The sequence below is a fragment of the Eurosta solidaginis genome, chromosome 4 (genome assembly GCF_040869045.1).
Source record: "Eurosta solidaginis isolate ZX-2024a chromosome 4, ASM4086904v1, whole genome shotgun sequence".
Taxonomy (NCBI): Eukaryota; Metazoa; Arthropoda; class Insecta; order Diptera; family Tephritidae; genus Eurosta; species Eurosta solidaginis.
The window spans coordinates 22409560-22431926 of NC_090322.1; the positions used below are offsets into that span (position 1 = coordinate 22409560).

Sequence of the window (22367 nt, forward strand, 5' to 3'; positions counted from 1 at the left end):
ATACCTTAAGAAGTTTTTATGATAGCTTACCGCTTCTCACAAATGTCACATTTATGCGGCTTTTCACCACTATGAATTCGTTGATGTTTTTTTAAATCCGATTTAGTTCTAAAACTTCTTCCACAAATATTGCACTGGTGACGTTTTATTTTTGGTCTGGAAAAAAAATTCAGAGAAAAACAACAAACTTTCATTTAAATGTATGTGAATGAAAGATGATGCTCCGCCAAAAAGATTTTCTTATCGAAACCCGCTAATGGAAGCAGATGAAAAGGACGCTCCCGCACTCTGATGGAAGGCAAAGGTTGGAAACAAATAAAATTGCCTTGCAAGCCTTTAATAGGTTAGCTAAAAAAATCCTTGGTTCGAATTCGAGCTCAAGGCCTTTAACAAAAATATTTGTGATAACTATTTTTTTTTTTCGTAATTGAAATATTTTTTTTTTAATTTAGGCCCGGTTTTTCAGTACAAGTTCCACTCAGTTTTTCAATTAAACTACGCTTAAACTTATTCTGCAGTTTTTCAGTCTACTTTAACTGAAGTTTAAGCTAAGCTTACGCGGTCGATCTGGCAGGGTTAAACTCTAGTTAACCTATCAGTTATTTGCGTTTGTTCGAAATGGCGTCGAATATACCGAACAACCATTTGGGCTTGAGTACCATTAGAACTCATGTTGATAACTAGCATACCTCTAAAATCTCAAGAGTTGTTACGAAACAGTGGCTCAACTTGAGAATCATAGTGTACTCAGCAAAAGAGGGAATTTTTTATAAAGCGTAAAGTGTTATTACTTAAGTTGAAAATAGTTCCCAACTTGTGGTTCTTTGACTGGACTCAAGTGTAAGATTCAATAATACAGTATTTTCACGAAAATAAAATAAAATATATATGATTTATTTTTGATAAATTACGCTTCATTACTGCTATCAATCAGGTGTTTATTTCTCACATTAAATAGCTGTTGGCTTTGGTGGCACCACCTTGGAGATTTTTTTTCAACTTCACCTCAACTCGGTATCCAATGTAGGATATCAACTGGAGAAACGTGTTGAATATTCATTTGAGAACTGCACATTTCTTAAAATCTCCCAAAGGTTGGAAATAATTTGAAAATGAGATCAACTCGAGAACTATAAATTTTACAATATTTCTCAAAGGTTGGATAGTGATTGGAGAATGAACATGGATATCAACTTGAGAACTATCTGGTTTAAGAATAACTAGATAATGATGTTGGATATCACCTCGGGAACTAGATATATACCTCGCTGGAGAAATATCTTTCAAATGTATGTTAGGAAAGCAAAATCCAGCTGTTGTCGTATCTACAAATTATCTAGATAATAAAACTCCAATGTTGCCGTACAAAAAAGCCCCAAAGGCGGCCTTAAAATGTGACTGAAAAACTACTAGGTAGTTTACCTGGAGTTTAAATTTGACTAGAATTTAAGCAAACTTAGCTTAAACTTAGCTTAACCAATTACTGAAAAACCGGGCCTAAGTAGCATAGTTCAATTCAACGGAAATCTTAAGTGTGTTTACGAAGCAGAACTCTGCATTTTACGTTATCATTAAATATTTTGAGAATGCCCCCTTATAAACTTACTCTGTAGTTTTCATCTCAAGATGTTGCTGCTTTAATTTAGCCTCTTGTTCTCTTAAGGCTTTGATATTTTGGTCACGCGTCTGTGGATCTTCGTTTTTGTGCGTTGCTAAGTGTATACGTCTCTTCGTATGTGAAGAAAAACCTTGTGGACAAAACTCACATCTGTAAACATTGTCACCCAGATGAATACGTAAATGACGGAGTAGATTTGGACTTTTTACAAAACTATTAGTGTTGAAAAAAAAAAAAGATTGGGATGAATTGAGATAATCACGATGAAATAAAATTTTTATAACAAATTACCGCTTTTCACAAATACAACACGGGTACCGTTTGCTCTCTTCATCAATTATTTTGCGTCTGGACAGTAAACAATAAGAAAAAGGTCGATAAAAATAAAACAACAGCAAACATTTATTTAAATATAAAAAAATAGTAAAGTGGTTCAAAATAAAGTCTCGTATTTTTTATTAGGATCAAGATTTGGATTATTTCGTGGTTACCCAAGATGGGCTCGAAAAACTTAACTTGAGAGTTCGATGCCGGCGTTTGAAAATTGCGGTTTTCGTTAACTTTGAAAATTCTAATTAATGGGCATTTATTGGCTCGATTTCAGAGGTGATGTTGTTGCTAGTGTTAACGCTGGTTCCCAAATAAACGAAGTCTTTCACTATTTACCACCGCAATTTCCAGTTTGGAGTAAGCCGAACTGACGGCACGGGTGCTAAGGCCGATGATATCAATGTCGGAAAGAAAACTAAAAATACTGATTTTATTGTTTGAAATTCAAAGAAAACTAAGCGGCGTATATTTTCGCGTAATCATAAATGAGTTATGATCATTAATGAATGTAGTATCCAATGTAGAATACTTTGACAAATATTTATTTGGAAAAAAGTTATGACAATTTTACCAAGCGTACCTAGTAGGAAAAATTATTTATTTTTGTGAACAGAATAACTCCGCTGAAATTAAAAAAGTGCAAGGATATCATATATGTAATACTCCTATATTGATAAAAGAAAATACTCGCAATGAGTTTTGAATTCGAAATCAAAAAAAGACAGCCTACAAAATTTTTGTGATAGTAGCAGCATAAGTGTGACAAGAAAAAATTTTAATTGAGGTACATTTGGTTATTGAATATAAAAACAAAAACATTTAAACAGAAATATATAAGCCCTTGATTTTGAAAGTGTATAAGTTATATTTTCCTTGGATTAGAAAATATTTTTGTATTATGGAATATGATTTTTCGACAGTAAAGTAGTTCAAACAAAGAAGTATTTATTATGATTGTGAAATTTATAACCATTTTTAATAGGAAAGTGGTTTTGAAAGGTTGAAATGACTTACACCATCAAGAAAACATTTCTTATTAGTAATCAACATTTTATTCAAACTCATTTCATTGTAACTAAGTAAATTATTTATTAGTATTTAGGGAAATAAAGTGTTTGTGAAAAATTAGTGGGATATAGGGTAGTAAATCCATCATATATTTATGTTTTTCTTCTGTTATTGGTCTAATGGTTGTGTATAATGGAAGCAAATCAATATTTTCGTAATTCTAGGTCTTCCTCTTTTAGGTGAGAGGTGTAATACTTTGAATTCGGAATTGTCATCCATTGAAGTTTTATAAAACATCTTTTATGGAGCATTTTCTAGAAATCTGATCTATTGTATTTTTCCATTGGTGTTTTTCTTTCTATTATTCGTTGATTCTTTTAGTTGTTTTGTCGAAATGAAACTTTTCTGAGCCATTTGTACTACCAAAAATGGGCTTTTCTTTTTACATAATTCAATTAAATTATAATAATGCTCAGGGATGTATAAATAATTACATTTTTAAATTTTAGTTTCTATTAAACCAAAATCGCGATCATTTGGCAAAAAAGAATGGCCGGATACCATGAATTTATGATCAACTGTTTCAACATTATTATCACATGACTGAACAATTTTTAACCAAATTAAAGCTACGTTAATGTTACGATTTTGTCCTGAGCAGGCATCACTGTAAGCTATGACATGCTTTTAAGTGGATCAAATGTGAATCCGTAATATTCACTCGAGTTATTTTTTGCCTTTTGTATGTCATCTGTTAAACTTTTTCTAACCCGTTCGGCACTGTTAAGATGTGAATCATAAATTTCCACAAGATGCAACTTCTCTCCTTCATTACTGGATGCTTCAATTTTTAGTTTTAGCGAATCACACTTGCGGCACATGTGTTTACGAGGAGTATCAAAATTTAAGTTGAAGTCCGTATTAAATATTTTCCTGTAAGTCCACCCCTTCACACGTGATGTATTATTTTCATCACATTTTTCCACATTCAGTTCATTCATTTCATTGTAACTAAGTAACATTCATTTTCGAATATCTAAGTCAGCACATAGATACTTTCGACCTGAACTGTGATGTGATCTCGTGTTATGGCTCTCACATGCTGGAAAACTCAGAATATGTTCTCGTACCACTTTAATTTTTTCTTCATCTGTTTTTCTAGATGAACAAACCATTTTGCCACGACGATCCCTTCCAGGTGTTTTAGCATTTAAGACACGGCTTAATCTCCCGGTCGATATTTTGAAAGTATCCACAAAAAAAGTTTTACAAACAGAAACTTCAGATATCCGTACATTGAGATTAAACCTATAACTAAATTTTCCTATATATCCTTCCATTTATACATTTTTTGGAACAAAGGCAATCTCTATTTTCGAAAAGTTTACCACTCACATGCTTAGACTTTTTTGTTTCATATTCCTCTCCGTTATTTCTGTTCAATTGTCGTATATTTTGTGCATAATTATGTTGATTTCGTGTCCTCTTCCTTGATTTCATGTTGCTTTCCTCCATTTGTAAGAGTTCGTTCATTCAATTCACTTTTAAAGTATGAACTGATTCATCTGAAGACGATATTAGTCTTATTCGTTTCCTTTTGCTGGGAGCGCTACTTATACTTCTTCGCCGTATAATATCTACAATTAACTATAAATAGTACGTTTGTACATTAAAAGGATCACTTGATCATACCCCAATCGCTATCTGAAGACATGACAAAATTACTAATTATTTTGCCAAACTTTGTTAACAGACTGACTTATACCACTATCAAAAAAAAAAAAAACAGTAACTGTATTTTGTTTACCAACCAAAAAATAAACACATTTATTTAGTTAATTTTCATGGCATACTGCTAATCTCTTCAGATTATGTTACTTTATTAGAATTTGATATGAAATAGCTGATGAACTAGATTTTAAAAATTTTTGACTTGTACCCGTTTCAAAATCAAGGGCTCAGATCGGCACTAAGATGTTTGGGAATGTATCTAGCCTTTAGTAGCAATATACGAGTATTAATTATATATATTCTGTGGTCATAACTAACGATTGAAACTTTAAGTCTATAGGACACTATTAAACGGATAAGAATGCAACTTTCAGGAAACGAATTCTTATACTTTGCTTTAAAAGTTTTATTTAAAATAAAAACTAGTCCATTAATGTCTTAAATATTTAAAAAGAAAATATTTTTTAAAAATTTAAATTTTTTATTTTACTATTGATATTAGAGAAAAATTACAAAGTTTACAAACGGCGATTGTTACTAGGACAAGTGCCTGAATTTCACTTCTTCATCAGCTAGCTTCTCGGGTGCTGAGTAACTCAGCCATATGAATGCTCGCTTTGCAATTGGTCTCTAAGTGTTGCCTTTTTAGCATTTCTCGCTAATTAAATAGACATTTTAAATATCGTTAGGCTAAAAGCTTTAAACTCCCTTGTGTGACCAATTGGCGCCATTTGGCAGAGCGAAGGAGCGACTGGCGCGCCTTGTTGGACGGTCATAATGAGTTTAAACGGTTAAGCGCCAATTGAGTAAGTAAGATTAAAAGCTTTTTATTTAAACACTATTCGTTAATTTGTAAATTTTAAGCGACTTGGCCTTTTGACAATCAATTTAACAAAGTGAACCTTTTGATTTAATAATTTGGGAAAATTTTAAACAACGTGACTTTTAAAAAAGCAATGAGGGCATTTCCCAATTAAGTAGTACAAATAGACAACATTGGTTAATTCGTTGTAGCTCTATAAATAGAACAAAAGCAACAAAAATCAGTTTCTATGAAACCGCCAACAACAAGCATAAGTTTAACACATGATTACATACAAAGTATGTACTGTGCAAAAAGAATAAAATATGCAATGAATGTAATTGGGATAAAGTTTACAACAACTAAGACATGACGTGGCTGAATGCGTTTGTAACACTACAACCCTTGTAGGAGTGCGGGTTCAAATCCCACTCCCGGGAGAAAAGGCTTTGAGGAGATTTACAAGGTATAATCGAAACAACTGTCGCCTTGTCCTTCCTGATGTCACGTTGTTTAAATTTTCCCCAAATTATTAAATAAATTAAGCAGCGCCTTGTATGCACATCCATAAATCAATCATTATGTATCTACATAAACGAATCAATCATTATGTCTACACATATGTACATACACGCAGCGGAGAACCAACGCACAAACACATGCAGATATCTTATCTGAGATATGCAATTATAATTGTGGAAGTGTCGCTCCAAAAACACACGCGCATATGAGAGCTATACACGTACATCTGTAGTTATAATTATAGCAGACTATAGCAAACTAGTAGATTCTAGAACAGAAGCGCCTAGAAGATGCAAGGAGGAAATCAAAGAGTATAAAAGGCCGCGCAGTATAAGCGCTACATTCAGTTTCGATTAAGCACGCTATCTGTCGAGCAATAGAAGTGTTATTTTGAAGGTACTTGCATAAAGGCCATTTTGCATTATTAAATATTGGAGTTATTTATTCAACAGTTTAGTGATTCGAACTTAGCAGAAGGTTACAAATAAGAGGATTTGCAGCAAATTCGTTACAATACATTACGTAAACACCATTACAAACGATATTTTAAATATAATCCTTTAAACATTAATTAGGTACATACAAAGTATTATATTTAAAATATCGTTTGTAATGTTGTTTACGTAATGTATATTATATTATATTAATTTTTGTGTTTGTATGTTTGTTATAGTTCCCCTGAAGACGATTACCGTGCGTAATCGAAATATATTGGGAAGAAAATAAATAAAACTTGCGTTTTAATTTATCATCGCCGGACCTCAAGCCAGCTAAAAAAGATATTTACAAATTATTAATTAATATTAAATGTAACCTTTTTTGTTTTTTGTTGTTTAATGTATTTGTATTTGTATTTAAATTAGTGTTAATAAGTATATTTTCTGGTTTAAGTAAATCAATCGAAAATTTTTTAATAGTATATTTGTGTTTGTGTTGTAAATGTTTTATGTTTCTTAGAAATAACTTTAAAAGGTCCTTCATAAGGTGATTCTAAATTAGATTTACAAAGAACTTTAACAAAAACATACTCACAATTTTCTAATTTTTTTTTAGGAACGAAAAAGGTTTCTTTGTTATGATGAAAAACTTTAGAACGAACAACAAAAACGAAATATTCTCTTATTTTTTGAAGAGCGTCATTAAAAAAATCATGTTCTTTATTACTATTTGAAACAATTAATTCACCAGGTATTCTAAGTGTTTGGCCATAAACAAGTTCAGCAGATGAATATTTTAAATCTTCTACTGTAATATTTAATGGTATACCAAATCGTGGTATATAATTTTGAATAAAAGTTTTTACTATAGTATTTGTTGAAATATCTTTAAGTGGATAAGCTACAGGCCAACGTGAAAATCTATCAATAATTGTTAAAATATAACAATTTTCATTTTAAACTGGAAGAGGTCCAACAATATCCATACGAATATGTCCAAAACGACCTGATGGTATTTGAATTTTTTTAATAGGAGACTTAGTATGGCTTCAAATTTTGGATTTTTGACAATTGATACAAGATGAAGTCCAATCGTTAATTTCTTTACGCATGTTAGACCAATAATATTTATTTTGAATTAATTTTCTAGTTGTTCTTATACTTGGATGAGATAATGAGTGAATTTTGTCAAATATAATTCCTCTCATAGAATGTGGAACATAAGGTCGAAAAGGTTGTAGAGAAATATCACACCATATTTTTAAATTAATGACTGGAATATAAATTTCTTTCAAATTATTTTTAGAATTTTGATCAGAAATCGTTTTTTGTAAAAATGTATCACTTTGTTGTTCTTTATATAAAGTTTCTGGTTTATATCTTGAGTTGAAATAGCATTTATTTCTGGGATACGGGAAAGTGTGTCGGCAACTATGTTGTCTTTTCCACGTATATATTGAATATCATTTGTAAATTGAGCAATATATTCAAGATGACGTAGTTGACGAGGAGATCTACCACTTTAGAATTTAGAACATGAATTAAAGGTTTATGATCAGTATAAATTGTAAAAGTTCTACCATCAAGAAAATGTTTAAAATGTTTAATTGAATTATAAATTCCCAAAAGTTCACGATCAAATGTTGAATATTTAGATTCTGTTGTAGTTAATTTTCTTGAAAAATAAGCTAAGGGTTCTAGTATATTATTGCTAGTTTGTTGAAGAACTGCTCCAATAGCAACATTTGATGCATCTACTGCTAATGATAAAATACCATTTTTGTCGAAATGTGTAAAGTATTTTTAGCAAAATTTTTTTAACATTTTCGAAAGCTGTTTTGGTTTTATTTGTCCAATTTAATTGCTTGAGTTTGTTTTTAATTGCATGTGTTAACATTTCATGCAGAGGACTAAGTTCTGTTGCTAACATTTTAATATATCTGTGATAGTAATTTACCATACCTAAAAATTTTTGTAACTTATTTATAGAATTTGGGTTTTCAAAATTTTTTATAATTTCAATTCGATCTAAAGATGGTTTAATGCCTTCGCCTGAAATTTCGTAACTTTAGAAATTTAATTTATTTACACCGAGAGTACATTTTGAAGGTTTAATATTTAAATTATATTCTTCAAGTCTTTTGAAAACTGATTTTAACTGATTTATTATATGTTGATCTTCATTATCACTGGAAATAAGAATGTCATCAATGTATGTAAATACAAAATCGAAATCAGAAAATACTTCATTAATAAAGCGTTGGAAAGTTTTAACAGTTTCTCGTAAACCGAAAGGCATTCTTACGAATTTAAACATTCCAAAAGGGGTAGTTATTGCAGTTTTATGAATGTCTTCTTCCGCCATTGGAATTTGGTCGTAAACACGCACAAGATCAATTTTGGAAAAAAATTTTTTGGTTTTTAAATCAATTGTTAAATCGTGGATATGTGGTAAAGGATACCGATCTGGTCTAGTAATAAAATTAAGTCTACGATAGTCTCCAAGGTCTCCAATAATTTGGTTCTTTTTAGGAAGGAGATGAAGTGGAGATGCAATAGAAGAATTTGAGGGTCTGCATATACCCGTTTTAACTAGAAATTCAAATTCAGCTTTAACAATTTTAAGTTTGATTGAATGAAGACGTCTGGGTTTCGAAAATGGTAAAACACCTTTTGTTTCTATCCTGTGAACCGTATGGTGTTTAACTTTTTTAGTATAATCTGGTTCACAGGTAATAGACATTAAGTAATTTTGAAAACTTATTTTCGACAATAGGAATTTTGAGTGAGAAAATATCAGAAAATCCAGATGATCCAGCAACTTTAATTTTTGTAGTAGAATACATTATTTCTTAATTTTTTATATTGAAAATAATACCGAATTTTTCTAAAAAGTTTGCTCCTAAAATGGGTGTATCAATGTTCGCAATAATGAATGGAAATTCAAAATCTCTTCTTAAACCTAAATTAATTTTAAGTAGTTTTGTACCGAAAGTTTCAATTGAAGAACCGTTTGCTGCAGTCAAAGTAAGATCCGAATTTCTTTTATAAATTTTAAATTTAGAAAAAGGAATAACTGATACAACTGCGCCAGTATCAATTAGAAAATTAAGTTTATTGAATTTATCAAATATGAATAGGCGACGAGTACGTTTAATAATAGTTCCATTATCCGTCACCGTCATAATGGATTGTTTCAGTTTAAATTTTGTTCGGAATTTGAATTATGATTTTGATTAAAATTGCATGGGGCATATATGTAATACTTCTATATTGCTACAAAAAGCTAAGTACATTCCCCAACATCAGAGTGCCGATATATTTCTGTTTACATGTTTTTGTTTTTGTATTCAATAATCGAATGTACCAAAATTTAAGTTTTTCCTTGTCACACTTATGCTGCTACAATCACAAACATTTTATAGGCTGTCTTCCTTTGATTTCACATCCAAAACACATTGCGAGCATTTTCTATTAGCAATATAGGAGCATTACATATATGCATGGGAGTATACATTTGAAAGCGTTATTCTTAAATTTTTTGTGATACCAACAAATATTTGTTTGTGAATTAAAATTACGATTCTTTGAAAAATTTCTGGATCTTGAAAAATTTCGAGATTTAGATCTATTTCTTTCTTTAGATCTTGAACGGATTTGTAATTTATTAATATTAAAAATTTTATTTAAAGTTTGAAAAATAGCTGTGGTTAATTCAGTTAAATTTTTAACGCATTGTTCTAAAATATTATTATTTATACTTGAGACTACAGGAGATTTGGAAGAATGAGGTTTATTGATTAAATCAAAAAGTTTGTAAGCTAAAATAATAATTTCATCTCTGTTTTGATTATTATTGGAAGTCAAATGAATTTGTATTTCTTGTGGTAATTTACGAATCCACAATTTAAAGAGTAATTCTTGGCTAACAATGGGGTCAGAACCTATAAGTGATTTCATAAATCTGAATAATTCAGATGGTGAACGATCACCAAGTTCAGTCTTATTTTCAAAGACCAATCGTTTCTCTTCGCTCTTACAGATAAAATTTTGTTGATTGTATCATATTTATTGGAAAGAGGAGGAGGGTTAATAAAATCTAAAATTTTAGATATAGTATCTCGTTGAAGAGTAACTAAAACATTTTGAAATTTTATATTATCATCATTGATATTGTTAATTTCAAATTGTCCTTCAACAAGTAAAAACCAGGCATCGGGAGATTCTTGCCAAAATTGTGGTAGTTTAATAGATTTAATAGAAGAAACATTGGTAAAGTTATCTTGTGTTGAAGTATCTTGTGTTATATTAGAGATGTTGTTTTGTGTGTATTAATATTAGAATTTTGAGTTGTATTGTGAGTCATTGTGTTATTTGTATAGTTGTTATTTTGATTTTCTAATTTGTAAAATTACGAGTTCGTATTGGTGAACGTAGAACCATATGAAAAAAAAAAATTAAATGAATAATTTGAAAATTAGAAAATATTTAAGATTTTTTTGGAAAGAGGGTTAACAATTTAAATAAAATATTTACTTGTATATAGAAAAAATAAGTAAATTAAAATAATTTATATAAAATTTTTAAAATATAAAAATAATCTTAAAATAAATTTGAAAATTTAAAAGGTTTAAAATTGTAAAATTTTAATTTAAATTATAATTGAAAAATGTTTAATTTAATATTAAAATAAAAATTGTATTTAAAAAAATTTAATGATTTAAATTTAATATTTATAATTTTATTACTATGGAAGAGTTGATTGTTGAATTTAAATAATTTTGTTGATTGTTGAAAAAATTGCTTGATGTTGAAATGGGTTTAAAATATACAATGGCTTTCAAATATGTAATGGTGTTCTAATTTGTGCAGAGGTTACGAATGATTTCAACAAATGGCATACAATATGATGATGTTGTTCGCTGAACAGTTGACGTAGTCTATACTCAATTAAATAATTTATTATACACAAAGTTCACACAAAAATCTCTTTGTTTAAGAGAAAATACGTGGTCAACTTTTATAAATTTTCGTTTCGATGATACGTGCGTGGAATAAATGTCGTACGCACAGAATATTACATAAATAAATAAATGTGTATACACACACATACGAATAAGTGAATGTAGAAAGCATAATTGCTTTTGATTATTTTCAATTTTTGTTCATCAAATCTGTTAAAATTTGGTTTCCATTTTCGGATTATTATTAACTAATTTGTTGGCGGCCACCGTGGTGTGATGGTAGCGTGCTCCGCCTATCACACCGTATGCCCTGGGTTCAACTCCCGGGCAAAGCAACATCAAAATTTTAGAAATAAGATTTTTCAATTAGAAGAAAATTTTTCTAAGCGGGGTCGCCCCTCGGCAGTGTCTGGCAAGCGCTCCGATTGTATTTCTGCCATGAAAAGCTCTCAGTGAAAACTCATCTGCCTTGCAGATGCCGTTCGGAGTCGGCATAAAACATGTAGGTCCCGTCCGGCCAATTTGTAGGGAAAAATCAAGAGGAGCGCGACGCAAATTGGAAGAGAAGCTCGGCCTTAGATCTCTTCGGAGGTTATCGCGCCTTACATTTATTTTATTTATTTTAATTTGTCGTAATCTGTATTTAGATTTAATATTTGTATTATTTCTTTTATGATGTTGTTGTTAATTAAGGTAGCAAAAAATATAGGTGTCAAAAGACGCGTATTAAGCTCCGAAGGCGGAAAAGAAAAATTTTGTCCCTGTCCGGAGATATTTGCAGTTGAAGTTGGCGATTTTCATGTGGTTGTTGTTGTGTAGTTTACCCACAAAAAAAATTGTGAACATAAGTGTTTTGTGCGGATATAGTGTTGGTCTCCAAACCGGTGTTGGACCCACCCAGGATCATTTTTTATAAGCGCGGCCGAAGGCTGCCTACGCAGAAAGGTGTTCTGCGCAAAAATTCTATGGATCCCACCCCCGGGTTCGGAGGTACCCGCGGTTCTTTTTTCGGTTTTTCGTTAATATCTTTTGAACGAGTTAAAATTTTTATTTTCCGCCTTCGGATTATTAATACTGATGTTTTGGACGCGTATTAGCAGTCGACCCCTCAACTAGACTATTACCATTAGGGTAATTATGCATAAATAATAACTTAAAATATCTTGTAAATGTCTTAAATCATGTTCAGTTTTTCGTAGTACATTAGTGATTTTAAAATTTACTCCGTATTCCGTTAGTGGCAAGCATGTATTGTCACTTTGCCGTTGGAACAGAAAACACTGCAAAATCCACTGTTCTTTTTTTTTTTTTTTTTGTAATGAAAATGTGTTGAAAAAATTCTACACGCGTTTTAGATTTATCTGCTATAGTGTGCTTAAATCCTTTTCGTTCATTTACTTTTAAGCATTTTTGCAATACATAGACTCTTTAAATTTTTTGGTATTGTTTTGCACATCACATAAACATATAAAGTTCGTTGGTGGGATCGCCATTATATTTGGTAATAAACCAAATATTTATTTTATTTTAAAAAATTATTTGTATTTATTTTTGAGTTTCAATATTTTAATTCTTTTTTGAAGTTATTCAAAAATTTTTAAGTTAACACGAAAACTCAATTAAAAATTATTTTAAAAATTAAAGTAAAGAGTACAAAGTAGTTAACACTATAGTATGAGACAAATCGTACGCATTTTTTCATTTATTGTGTGGACGTGTCTAAATAAAAATTTGAAGCCTGCTCTTGAAATATTTATAATTTGTGGTTACAGTCCGTCAAGTGAAATTTAAACGAAACTATTAATATTAAAAAACCAAATGCTAGATTTGGTAGTATTTGTATTATAAAAATAAAAAAATAAAAATATAAATAAATAAAGTATTTGTATTAAGGTGTGTTACAATAACAAAAAATAAATAAAATAGGTTTCTACGGAAAAAACATTTTGTTTAAAAATTAAATTTTTGGTACGGGACACGTAAAAAAGTCAGTTTTTAAATTTCGTATTTTTACTTTATGGATAGCACTATGGACACATTCAGTCTATGTGAGGTCTTTATTGACCAGCCAGTTCAACCTAGTTTATAGCGGCATAGTGGTGTATCGAAATAATATAATATTCCCCAAAATATGGTTTTTCAACGTTAAGTATCGTCCATACCAGCACACTCCCTGAGGATATACATACATGGTTGAGTTATTTAAATAACCCTCGAATCTGTATTTCGAAAAAAAATCAAAATCTTTGATGCTGCCGCAAGATCAATGATGTTTTATGGCGCGCATGTGTGGGATGGGGACCATCATGAACAGGTAGAAAAACTCTTACGTTCCTTCATAAAGAAGCTTATTTTCTTGCTGCGAACACACCTAACTATATGTTGCATTTAGAAACGGGTATAGTTCCCCAGTTCTTCAACACACTTCGGGCGCACATGTTAATTATAGTACGTTTTCTTAGTTTTCCTTCGAATAGGCTCCCACGTATACTTGCTGAGGAAAGCATACGGCAAGATGCACCCTGGGTTAAAAATTGGAAACAGCTATCACTCAGAGCGGGCTTAGAACCACTAACCGATTTTTCTCCTGCTTTCCTTAAAGACTTCACTTCTTTGTTGCTTAGTAAGCTAGTCGATAAAGAGTTTAAACTATATGTGGATCGCACTCAAGGCTCTACCACACATGATCTTTACTCTTACTTGGCTCCCATGAGCGTTACATATTTTGACGACGAATCTTAGTGAGAGATCTTTCAAGAAAGTAACAACTGCAAAATGTCCAGTATGTAACCTAGGCGATGATGAAAGTGTTCACCACTTTATCGGTGTTTGCCCGGCCTACAATGATTTCCGGTTGGCTAGTTTTGGTGAAAAAGTTTTGGACCTGGCAAGTGTGGTAAACATCCTTAATGGTAGAGATTATGTTAATTTGTTTAAGTATCTGCACCAGCTTGAAGTATAGAGATTTCATTTTAAATGAATTTTCGTAAGCTGTTTATGTCAAATAAGTTTAGTCAATTATAGTGTGGAAATCAACACGCTTGTTACTGCCATAATTTTAGTTTATTTTAAACTATTTTTAAGTCTTTAATGTTTGTTCATTATCTTACAAATGTATGATCTTTTGAATGGTTGAAAATAAATATACTACTACTACTACACACATATAACTAGAATACAAACGTGAATATGAGACACAGAAATGAGAAATAAAAAGACAGACCCTATGAGAAATAGGCCAAAGAGGCAACTGAGAGTATAAAATCAGCGCAAGTTTAAGAATAATCAATTAGTTTGGTTCTAAACGTTGTAAGTGAAGTAAGCGAGTAATCGATTTGTGAAGTACTACTACCTTAGTAGTGTTGTAATTAAGATCATGTTGCTATACAGAATGTTTGAGTTATTTACTCGACAGTTCGGCGATTTGAACGATAATAGCATTTAAGTGTGCTTACAATAGCCGAAGCTGTGCTATTTGCCGTTTTGATAAAAAATTTGGGAATGTCATACTATATTCTTACCTTTTCGGATTAACTCCTAATTCTTTTTTTAATTTCGCCTCTTCTTCCCTTAAGGCTACCAAGTTTCGCTCACGCGTCTCTGCATCATTGCCTTTATGCGTGATTGAGTGTAAACGTCGCTCCGAAGCTGAGGGAAAAGCTAAGGGACAAAACTCACATCTATGAACATTTTTACCCAGGTGCAAACGTAAATGTTCCACCATTGCATTATGTCGTGTAAATGCTCTTTCGCAGTATTTGCATTTGTATGGTTTTTCACCGGTGTGAATACGCATATGGGTGCGTAAATGTACGATAAGTGCAAAGCTAAGACAAAATGTAAAATTGAAATACACTTACAGATATATTTTTTCAGATAGAGTTTCCATTATTATAGCTTACCGCTTCTCACATAATTCACATTTATGGGGCTTTTCGCCAATATGAACGGCCTGTTGATGTTTTTTTAAATCCTTTTTATATATAAAATGTTTGCCACAAATAACGCACCTGAATAATTAAAAAAAAAAACGTAAGTTCCAAGAAGTCGTGTATAAGTCGTAAGGTTCGATAACCTCCGAAGAGTTTTTAGGCCGAGCTTCTCTTCCATTTGTGTCGTGATCCTTTAAATTTTTCCTACAAATTGGCGAAACCTATTTGTTTTATTCCAACTCCGGACGGCATCTGCAAGGCAGATGAGTTTTCACTGAGAGCTTTTAATGGCAGAAAAACACTCGGAGTGCTTGCCAAACCCTGCCGAGGGGCGACCCCGCATAGAAAAATGTTCTTCTAATTGAAAAAACATGTTTCCAAAATTTTGATGTTGCTTTTCGAGGGGCGTGAACCCAGGACCTTCGGTGTGGATGGCCGAGCACGTTACCATCACAACACGGCGGCCGCAGTGAGTTTACTTTATATGATTTCAATGAAAATTTCAAGTCGTAATTTGCCTGCCATACAAATTATATGCAGATCACTTAATTGGTTTACACTCTAAGATCCATTTACAGAACGACAAGTAAGCTTTTTAGCTCAAGTTAGCTTCTCACGAGGGTTTAAAATTTAAAACTTCCTATAAGCTACCTTGCGAAAAAGACAACTAAAGTTAGAACCTAATTTGGTAATTCTTTACTTTAGCTCAAAACTGCTAAAACTCTTCCAAAAATATCGGGAGAGGTGTCACAAGACGCGTTTTGATCCCAGGACCACCAATCCGAAAGCGTAAAATCAATATTTTATTTCTGTCAAAAGATATTTCCAAAAAACCGAAAAATGTCCCCGGAGCGCTCTGAATCCGGGGGTGGTATCCATAGTATTTTTGCGCAGAACAATTTACGACGTTGGCGGCCTTCAGCCGCGGTTATAAAAAATTACCCTGGGTGGGTGCAACACCGGTTTGGAGGCCAAAACTATATCCGCGCAAAACACTTTTACCCACAGTTTTTCTTGTAGGTACCACAAAGTCATCAAAATTACAACAACCACATAAAAATCTTCAATTTTGTTTGCAAATATCCGCTATCGGATTCGTGATCCTGGGTCCAAAGCCCGTGTTTTGACACATCTCCCGATATTTTTGGAAGAGTTTTAGCAGTTGTGAGCTAAAGTAAAGAAAGCCCGTGTTTTGAAACATCTCCCGATATTTTTGGAAGAGTTTTAGCAGTTGTGAGCTAAAGTTAAGAATTACCCCTAATTTATTTTGACTATAATTATGGGCCACTGAACTTTGAAGAATTTTAAAATTAACTCAGGGCCCGTATCGTGTTAAACAATCACGCATAAAAACCCAATTTCAATCAAGTGATAAATATGAACGTGTTAAGCTGATAATACATTATGAATCTAATAAGTACTTGCAATCTATATTTCACGTATTACCTCAATCCCAATCACTATTCCGCTGCTGTTGTAATTGAAAAATTTTAATTCGATTACGGTTCGTATAACAGGATACGGTCCCAGAGTTAATTTGAAAATATATGATATTAACCCAAATTTTATATCAAAGTGTTACAAGTTATTTTGATGGTATGGTATATTCTTACTCTGTTGCTTTCTTTTCCAATTGTTGCTTTTTCAATTTATCCTCTTCATCCCTTAAAGCCCTCATATTTTCCACACACGTCTCTGGATCTTCGCCTATATGCGTAGTTAAGTGTAAACGTTGCTCCGAACTTGAAGGAAAAGTCAAGGGGCAAAACTTACATCTGTGAAAATTAACACCCAGATGAGTACGTAAATGTTTGGCCATATGACTTTTTGAATGGAATGCTCGTTGGCAATACTTGCATTTGAATGGTCTTTCGCCGGTATGAGTACGCATATGACGACGTAGGTGACCTGTAGATTGATTTTGTAGCGATTCCTTTTTTTGAAAACGACTACTGCGCCGTAAATCTTTTGAGTCTTGCTCACTGCGGGTTTTATGACGCTTCAAATGTTTGTTTAAATTGTTAAGCTTCTTAAACGATTTTTTACATAGATGGCAGTTGTGGAGCGACGAGCTATGAAGAGTAATACATTCATACATGGCTAAGTATATATGTATAGTAGGCTAGCTCTACTTGTTCGAGTTGTAGATATCGCATCATCATCAATGCTATCAACTCACTGCGCCATTGCAGCACATTATCTGCTCGAGCATAAGTAATATACCTCGCATTCCAATGAAGAGTTATCCAGATACTGATAAAAATTTAACATGCAAGTCGAACAAATTCATCCATATGGATCAGATTGTTGTTGCAGTTGCATGTTAAATTTCTATATCCGTTTCCAGATCACGCTTCCTTGGAACACAACAATACAATCAAGTAAATTGGGGCACAGACGAATTAACAGATTTATGCAATTTGTTTCTCTTTAAATGGATTGCAAAGTGTATGGCGCGAGCGTGGCCAAGTTTTCTCCACTACTTTGCCATTTCTGATATGACGATCTCTGATTAGTTTTCGGCATGATTTTATGCTGTTGTTTAGCGATAAAGAGCCTTCCCGAATGTTGATGGTCCTTCACCGGTTGTAGATCCGGTACTTTCCTGGAATAAGCCCCATTAAAATATAAGCCCGACCCTAGTTCCATGATTAACTTGGGGTCGCCAGAGCTTAAGAAACAACATTCGCCATGGGTAGGTGGAGTTGATTTGTACAACACAACCTCTTAAGTCATTTGGGTATTTTCGTCGCCTCTTACGGCAGGCAATTAAAATATAAAGGTAATTCTTTACTTGAGCGCCCAATAATGTAAGTAATGAATAAAATAACTTCTGAAACAGGTAGAAAAATATCGATGGAGATCTCAATACGTGCTTTGAACTCATGAACACAAATAAAAATTGTATTTCGGTCAATAGATATTTGCAAAAGTGGAAAATTTTCATGTGGTTGCAATTTTGTAGTAAGGTGTTTTGCTCAGATATAATTTCCATCTACAAACCAGAACTACACCCACCCATGATAATTTGTTTCTTGATTTACTCACAGGTGCGAATGAACGTCCGATCCCATTCCCCCTCCCGGGGAATAGGAGGCTTAGAATATACCCGCGGTATGTTTTCCTGTCGTATTGATTCAAGGGGTTGTGTAGCTCAATCCTCTCAAGAGGTTACCGGCGCAACATATAGGTTCTCCAACCCAATTGAAAACTTCACCTACGCGTGGCGAATCATGTTTCATTAACAGCCGAGGCTCTAGCGACACCAAGTTCCTCATGGAACTAGGGGGTGGAGAGGGCGAGATAGCCTAGAAGGTTTAATGTGACCATATAAATCAGTCCCGAGATGCTTGGGATACTACCTTAAAGGTGCTTTGTTACCGGAACGTAGCGGATCAATATCCGGCAAAGTACCATCAACATCGATAACACTCCTCAAAGCCTACAGGGAGTGTTTTTATCGTTAATAAACAACAAAAACATCCCATTTTCCCGCAATACATATTCACTCGCCCAAGAACAGTAGCGAATGAAGTTCACAAACGGATGAACAATTGTGCAGCAAAAGAGTATAAACACGTTGCTTAAACCGGTTTTCTTATCTATGCCCCGTTTAAGTCACATTGAAGCAATACTGCTGTAATTATTTGGCTTCTCGAACACTCCTAACTTACATCATATTTATTTGTATTTCCTCGGGTTCTATGGAAATTACATCATGCTTCACAAAAATTGTTGAATGTATTGTGTCACCATCGCTATACTCAATGTGTGGATCATCGCCTTTAGTGTGCTCATTTTCGATCGATTGGCTTGACTCGCTTTGCGAATCTTTAGAGTTTTTCCCAGATAGTGTTGAATGTCTAGTATCATCATCGCTATACACAATGTTGGATTCATTATCATGAATGGACTCATTTTTGATAAATTCGCATAAATCGCCTTGTGAATTTCTACAGTGATCCAGTGCCTGATCGATGTTTTCTATATGATCAGAAGTATTTGATTGTACTGCTTCCGGCTTAGTTACCTGCTCCTTTGGTTCTGTAAATGGTGCTTGTGTCGAAAAAACATCTTCATCGCTATACACAATGTTGGATTTATTATCATGAATTGATTCATTTTTGATAAATTCGCATAACTCGCCTTGTGAATTTCTACAGTGATACAGTGCCTGATCGATGTTGTCTATATGATCAGAAGTATTTGATTGTACTGCTTCCGGCTTATTTAACTTCTCTTTTGGTTCAGTAAATGGTGCTTGTGTTGAAAGAACTCTGTTATTACTTAGTCTTTCGTCTTGAATTACTGTATCTATGACTGACACGTCCATGCTGGCCCATTTTTTAGAAACCAACAATTCACGCATTGATTTTTCGGACTGTACGCACATTTGTTGGAACCGGTAGGCGCATACTAATTGCTGTAGGCATTTACTACAAATTTTCTTTGACAACCCATCACTTAGCTGAACTTCACTTATTTGCGGCACTGTACTGGATAGTAATCCGGATATTTGCAAACCGCCATATTCCTCAATTTCGTCAAAGATGGATTTCCATTGTTGTCCTGGCGCAGCGTTGTCTTCAGAGGAACTTACCTCAATCATACAAGTTCGACATAAGCAATCAAAGTGTTTATCAGTTGATCCCATTTCCGCAGTCATATTTCTTTAAAAGCATACAATTATCAGAGCATTGTAAATTTTACCAAGTAGCGCAACTAACAGCTGATCGGTGAAAATTCGCACATTCACACGCACAGTTCTCGACTCAGTTTCAAAACAAAACTTTAGATTATTTAATTCAAATTTTAAAGTGAGATAATCCTTACAAATTTATGTATACAGAATATATATGGCGTTTTTGTTGTTATTAAAACAATAGTTTTATTTTTATTAAAGCTTTTATCATTTTTTTTTTTAACTTTGAAAAATCTCCGAACACCATTCCTTCATTATATGACATTCGACTGCCTAGTCCACTGCCTTCCACTCTATTCGTAACATAACCTCTACTTAAGCTGCCAAACTATATAGTAAACAATGTATCAGAGTTTAAGCCATAACAATGTTATGCATATATTTTAGAGATGAAATGATACTGTGTTCAAATGTAGCGATACTTTTCGTACGATACATGCCGTCATCCAGTGAGTTTTGCAGCTCCGTCTCACGCTCAATTCTTACGGGAATGATCTGGATCATTGAGAGACTTGAGAAGCGGATGTCGTGAAATTTTGGCACACGTGAAATGTGATAGGAAGATGCCGCCGCTGTTTTTCATTTAACTCATACGACGAAAGGCTAAGCAGCGACATCTATTTTTGAAAAAGTAGGTTTATTAAAGGCAGCGTTGCCAAACTAAAGGCAAGTAATTAACAAATTATCTGGCTCACAAATTGAACCATACTTCTATCTGGATTTATCTGGCTCAGGATTTTGCCACCGGATGATAGCTATTAGGTGTAATTTTTTTCAAGCGAGCTTGAAGAAAACGCTTCAACTAGCTAAACAGTTTCATTATGCCAAAACCATACAGATTGTGCAGGTTTATCAGCTAATTATTACTTTTTTTCGCTGCTATGACATTTCTACTTCTAGCGCAGTATGTTTTTGACACTCAACCAGAGAATTACAAAAACAAAATACATGAAATGCGAGTGTTTGTTTATATGTATGTCACCCTGCCGCCACGCTGTTATTTTGTTATTTTTGTTTATCTGCACATTCGTATGTTCATTTCATTCGCTCGTTCACAATAGTGCCCAATTTTTGAATATGCAACACTATACAACACTATCAATCAAGTCGACAATTACCTAATCGGTTTCAACTGAAAGCGCTTAGCCAACTCAACTCGATTACTTTTTATTGTTGCTTTCCATGCAAGTCGGAAAGCTAGCTAGTGTTTTAATTGTACTAGTTAGCAACGAAATACAGCCTTTCGCCGTATGAGTTAAATGAAAAACAGCGGCGACATCTGCCTATCACATTTCACGCGTGCGAAAATATACCGACATCTGCTTCTCAAGTCTCTCAATGATCCAGAGCATTCCCGTGAGAATTGAGCATGAGCTGTAAAACCCACTGGATGACGGCACATATGTTGTTGATATTGTTGTTATAGCCAAAGATGCTTGATACGAAACACTCTCATTTTTTTCGCTCTCACGAGGGATTTATCTCAAATTTGTGCTGGCAACAATCACAGATATATCCCTCGCGCCAGCTGAAGCGGGTGCCAGAACAAAAAATGTGCCAGCTATCACGAAAAACGGGCCAATAATTTCGGTAAACTTTAGTTTCACCTACAATTGTAGAAATGTGTTCAAAAATTATGGGAAAAAATACTTGTTTTAGTGTAAATATTATTAGTTCGAAGCCGGAGGGTAAATATTATTTCCCATTCAAAATTTATCACTTAAAACAGGTTTTGTAAATATGAAGTCTCGATGCAACCAGTCCATTTTGATCGCAGAACCTGGAACGTCAGACATGTAAAATAGGTCCTATCCACTAAATAATGTTAACTATTATATCCTAGGTCCGATTTACTCAAACTTCAAAAGAATTTTTGGTTTTACCTGTGATTTAAATGCGTTACTATATTTGATTAATTAATTTAATCCAAATGTAAATTTTACTTAGATGTGTTTATATTTTACTCTATGTATTATTGAAAAATAAGTTTAAAGAAATGGATATTTTTCGAATAACATTTTATTAACTGTTTGAAACTAAAAAAGCACCGAAAAGTTTGCTAAAAATATCCATATTCCGACCTATTCATTTTTGTTTGGAGTGGCATCGTTGATAAAAATGTGCATTTTGACAACGTTTGACAAAGAGGTGCAACTCCATTCATCCATTCAAAGCACAAATCACACGCACAAGATTGCGCATGCAAACAAAAGAACAGCTGTTTTTTATGGGCAATTTTTACGTCATTTTCCTATAGCTCTTGTTTTTTTCTCACTTTCATTCGTTCCACCAGTCAAAGCCACTCGAATGAAGTACGAGGA

General features: G+C 33.1%; 1 protein-coding gene across 1 annotated transcript in view; it reads right to left on the reverse strand.

Moving 5' to 3' along the window:
* Positions 1 to 20058, reverse strand: part of LOC137248429 (zinc finger protein 91-like) — a 104247-nt gene extending 84189 nt beyond the window's left edge. The window contains exons 1-7 of the mRNA XM_067779367.1: positions 19019 to 20058; positions 16958 to 17416; positions 15315 to 15422; positions 14934 to 15239; positions 1910 to 1966; positions 1607 to 1831; positions 31 to 156 (exon numbers count right to left, since the gene is read on the reverse strand). Of these exons, the coding sequence (XP_067635468.1) occupies positions 31 to 156; positions 1607 to 1831; positions 1910 to 1966; positions 14934 to 15239; positions 15315 to 15422; positions 16958 to 17416; positions 19019 to 20010 (2273 nt within the window). The 5' untranslated portion in view covers positions 20011 to 20058. The remainder of the gene's footprint in view (positions 1 to 30; positions 157 to 1606; positions 1832 to 1909; positions 1967 to 14933; positions 15240 to 15314; positions 15423 to 16957; positions 17417 to 19018) is intronic.
* Between the last annotated feature and the right edge of the window lie 2309 nt (positions 20059 to 22367).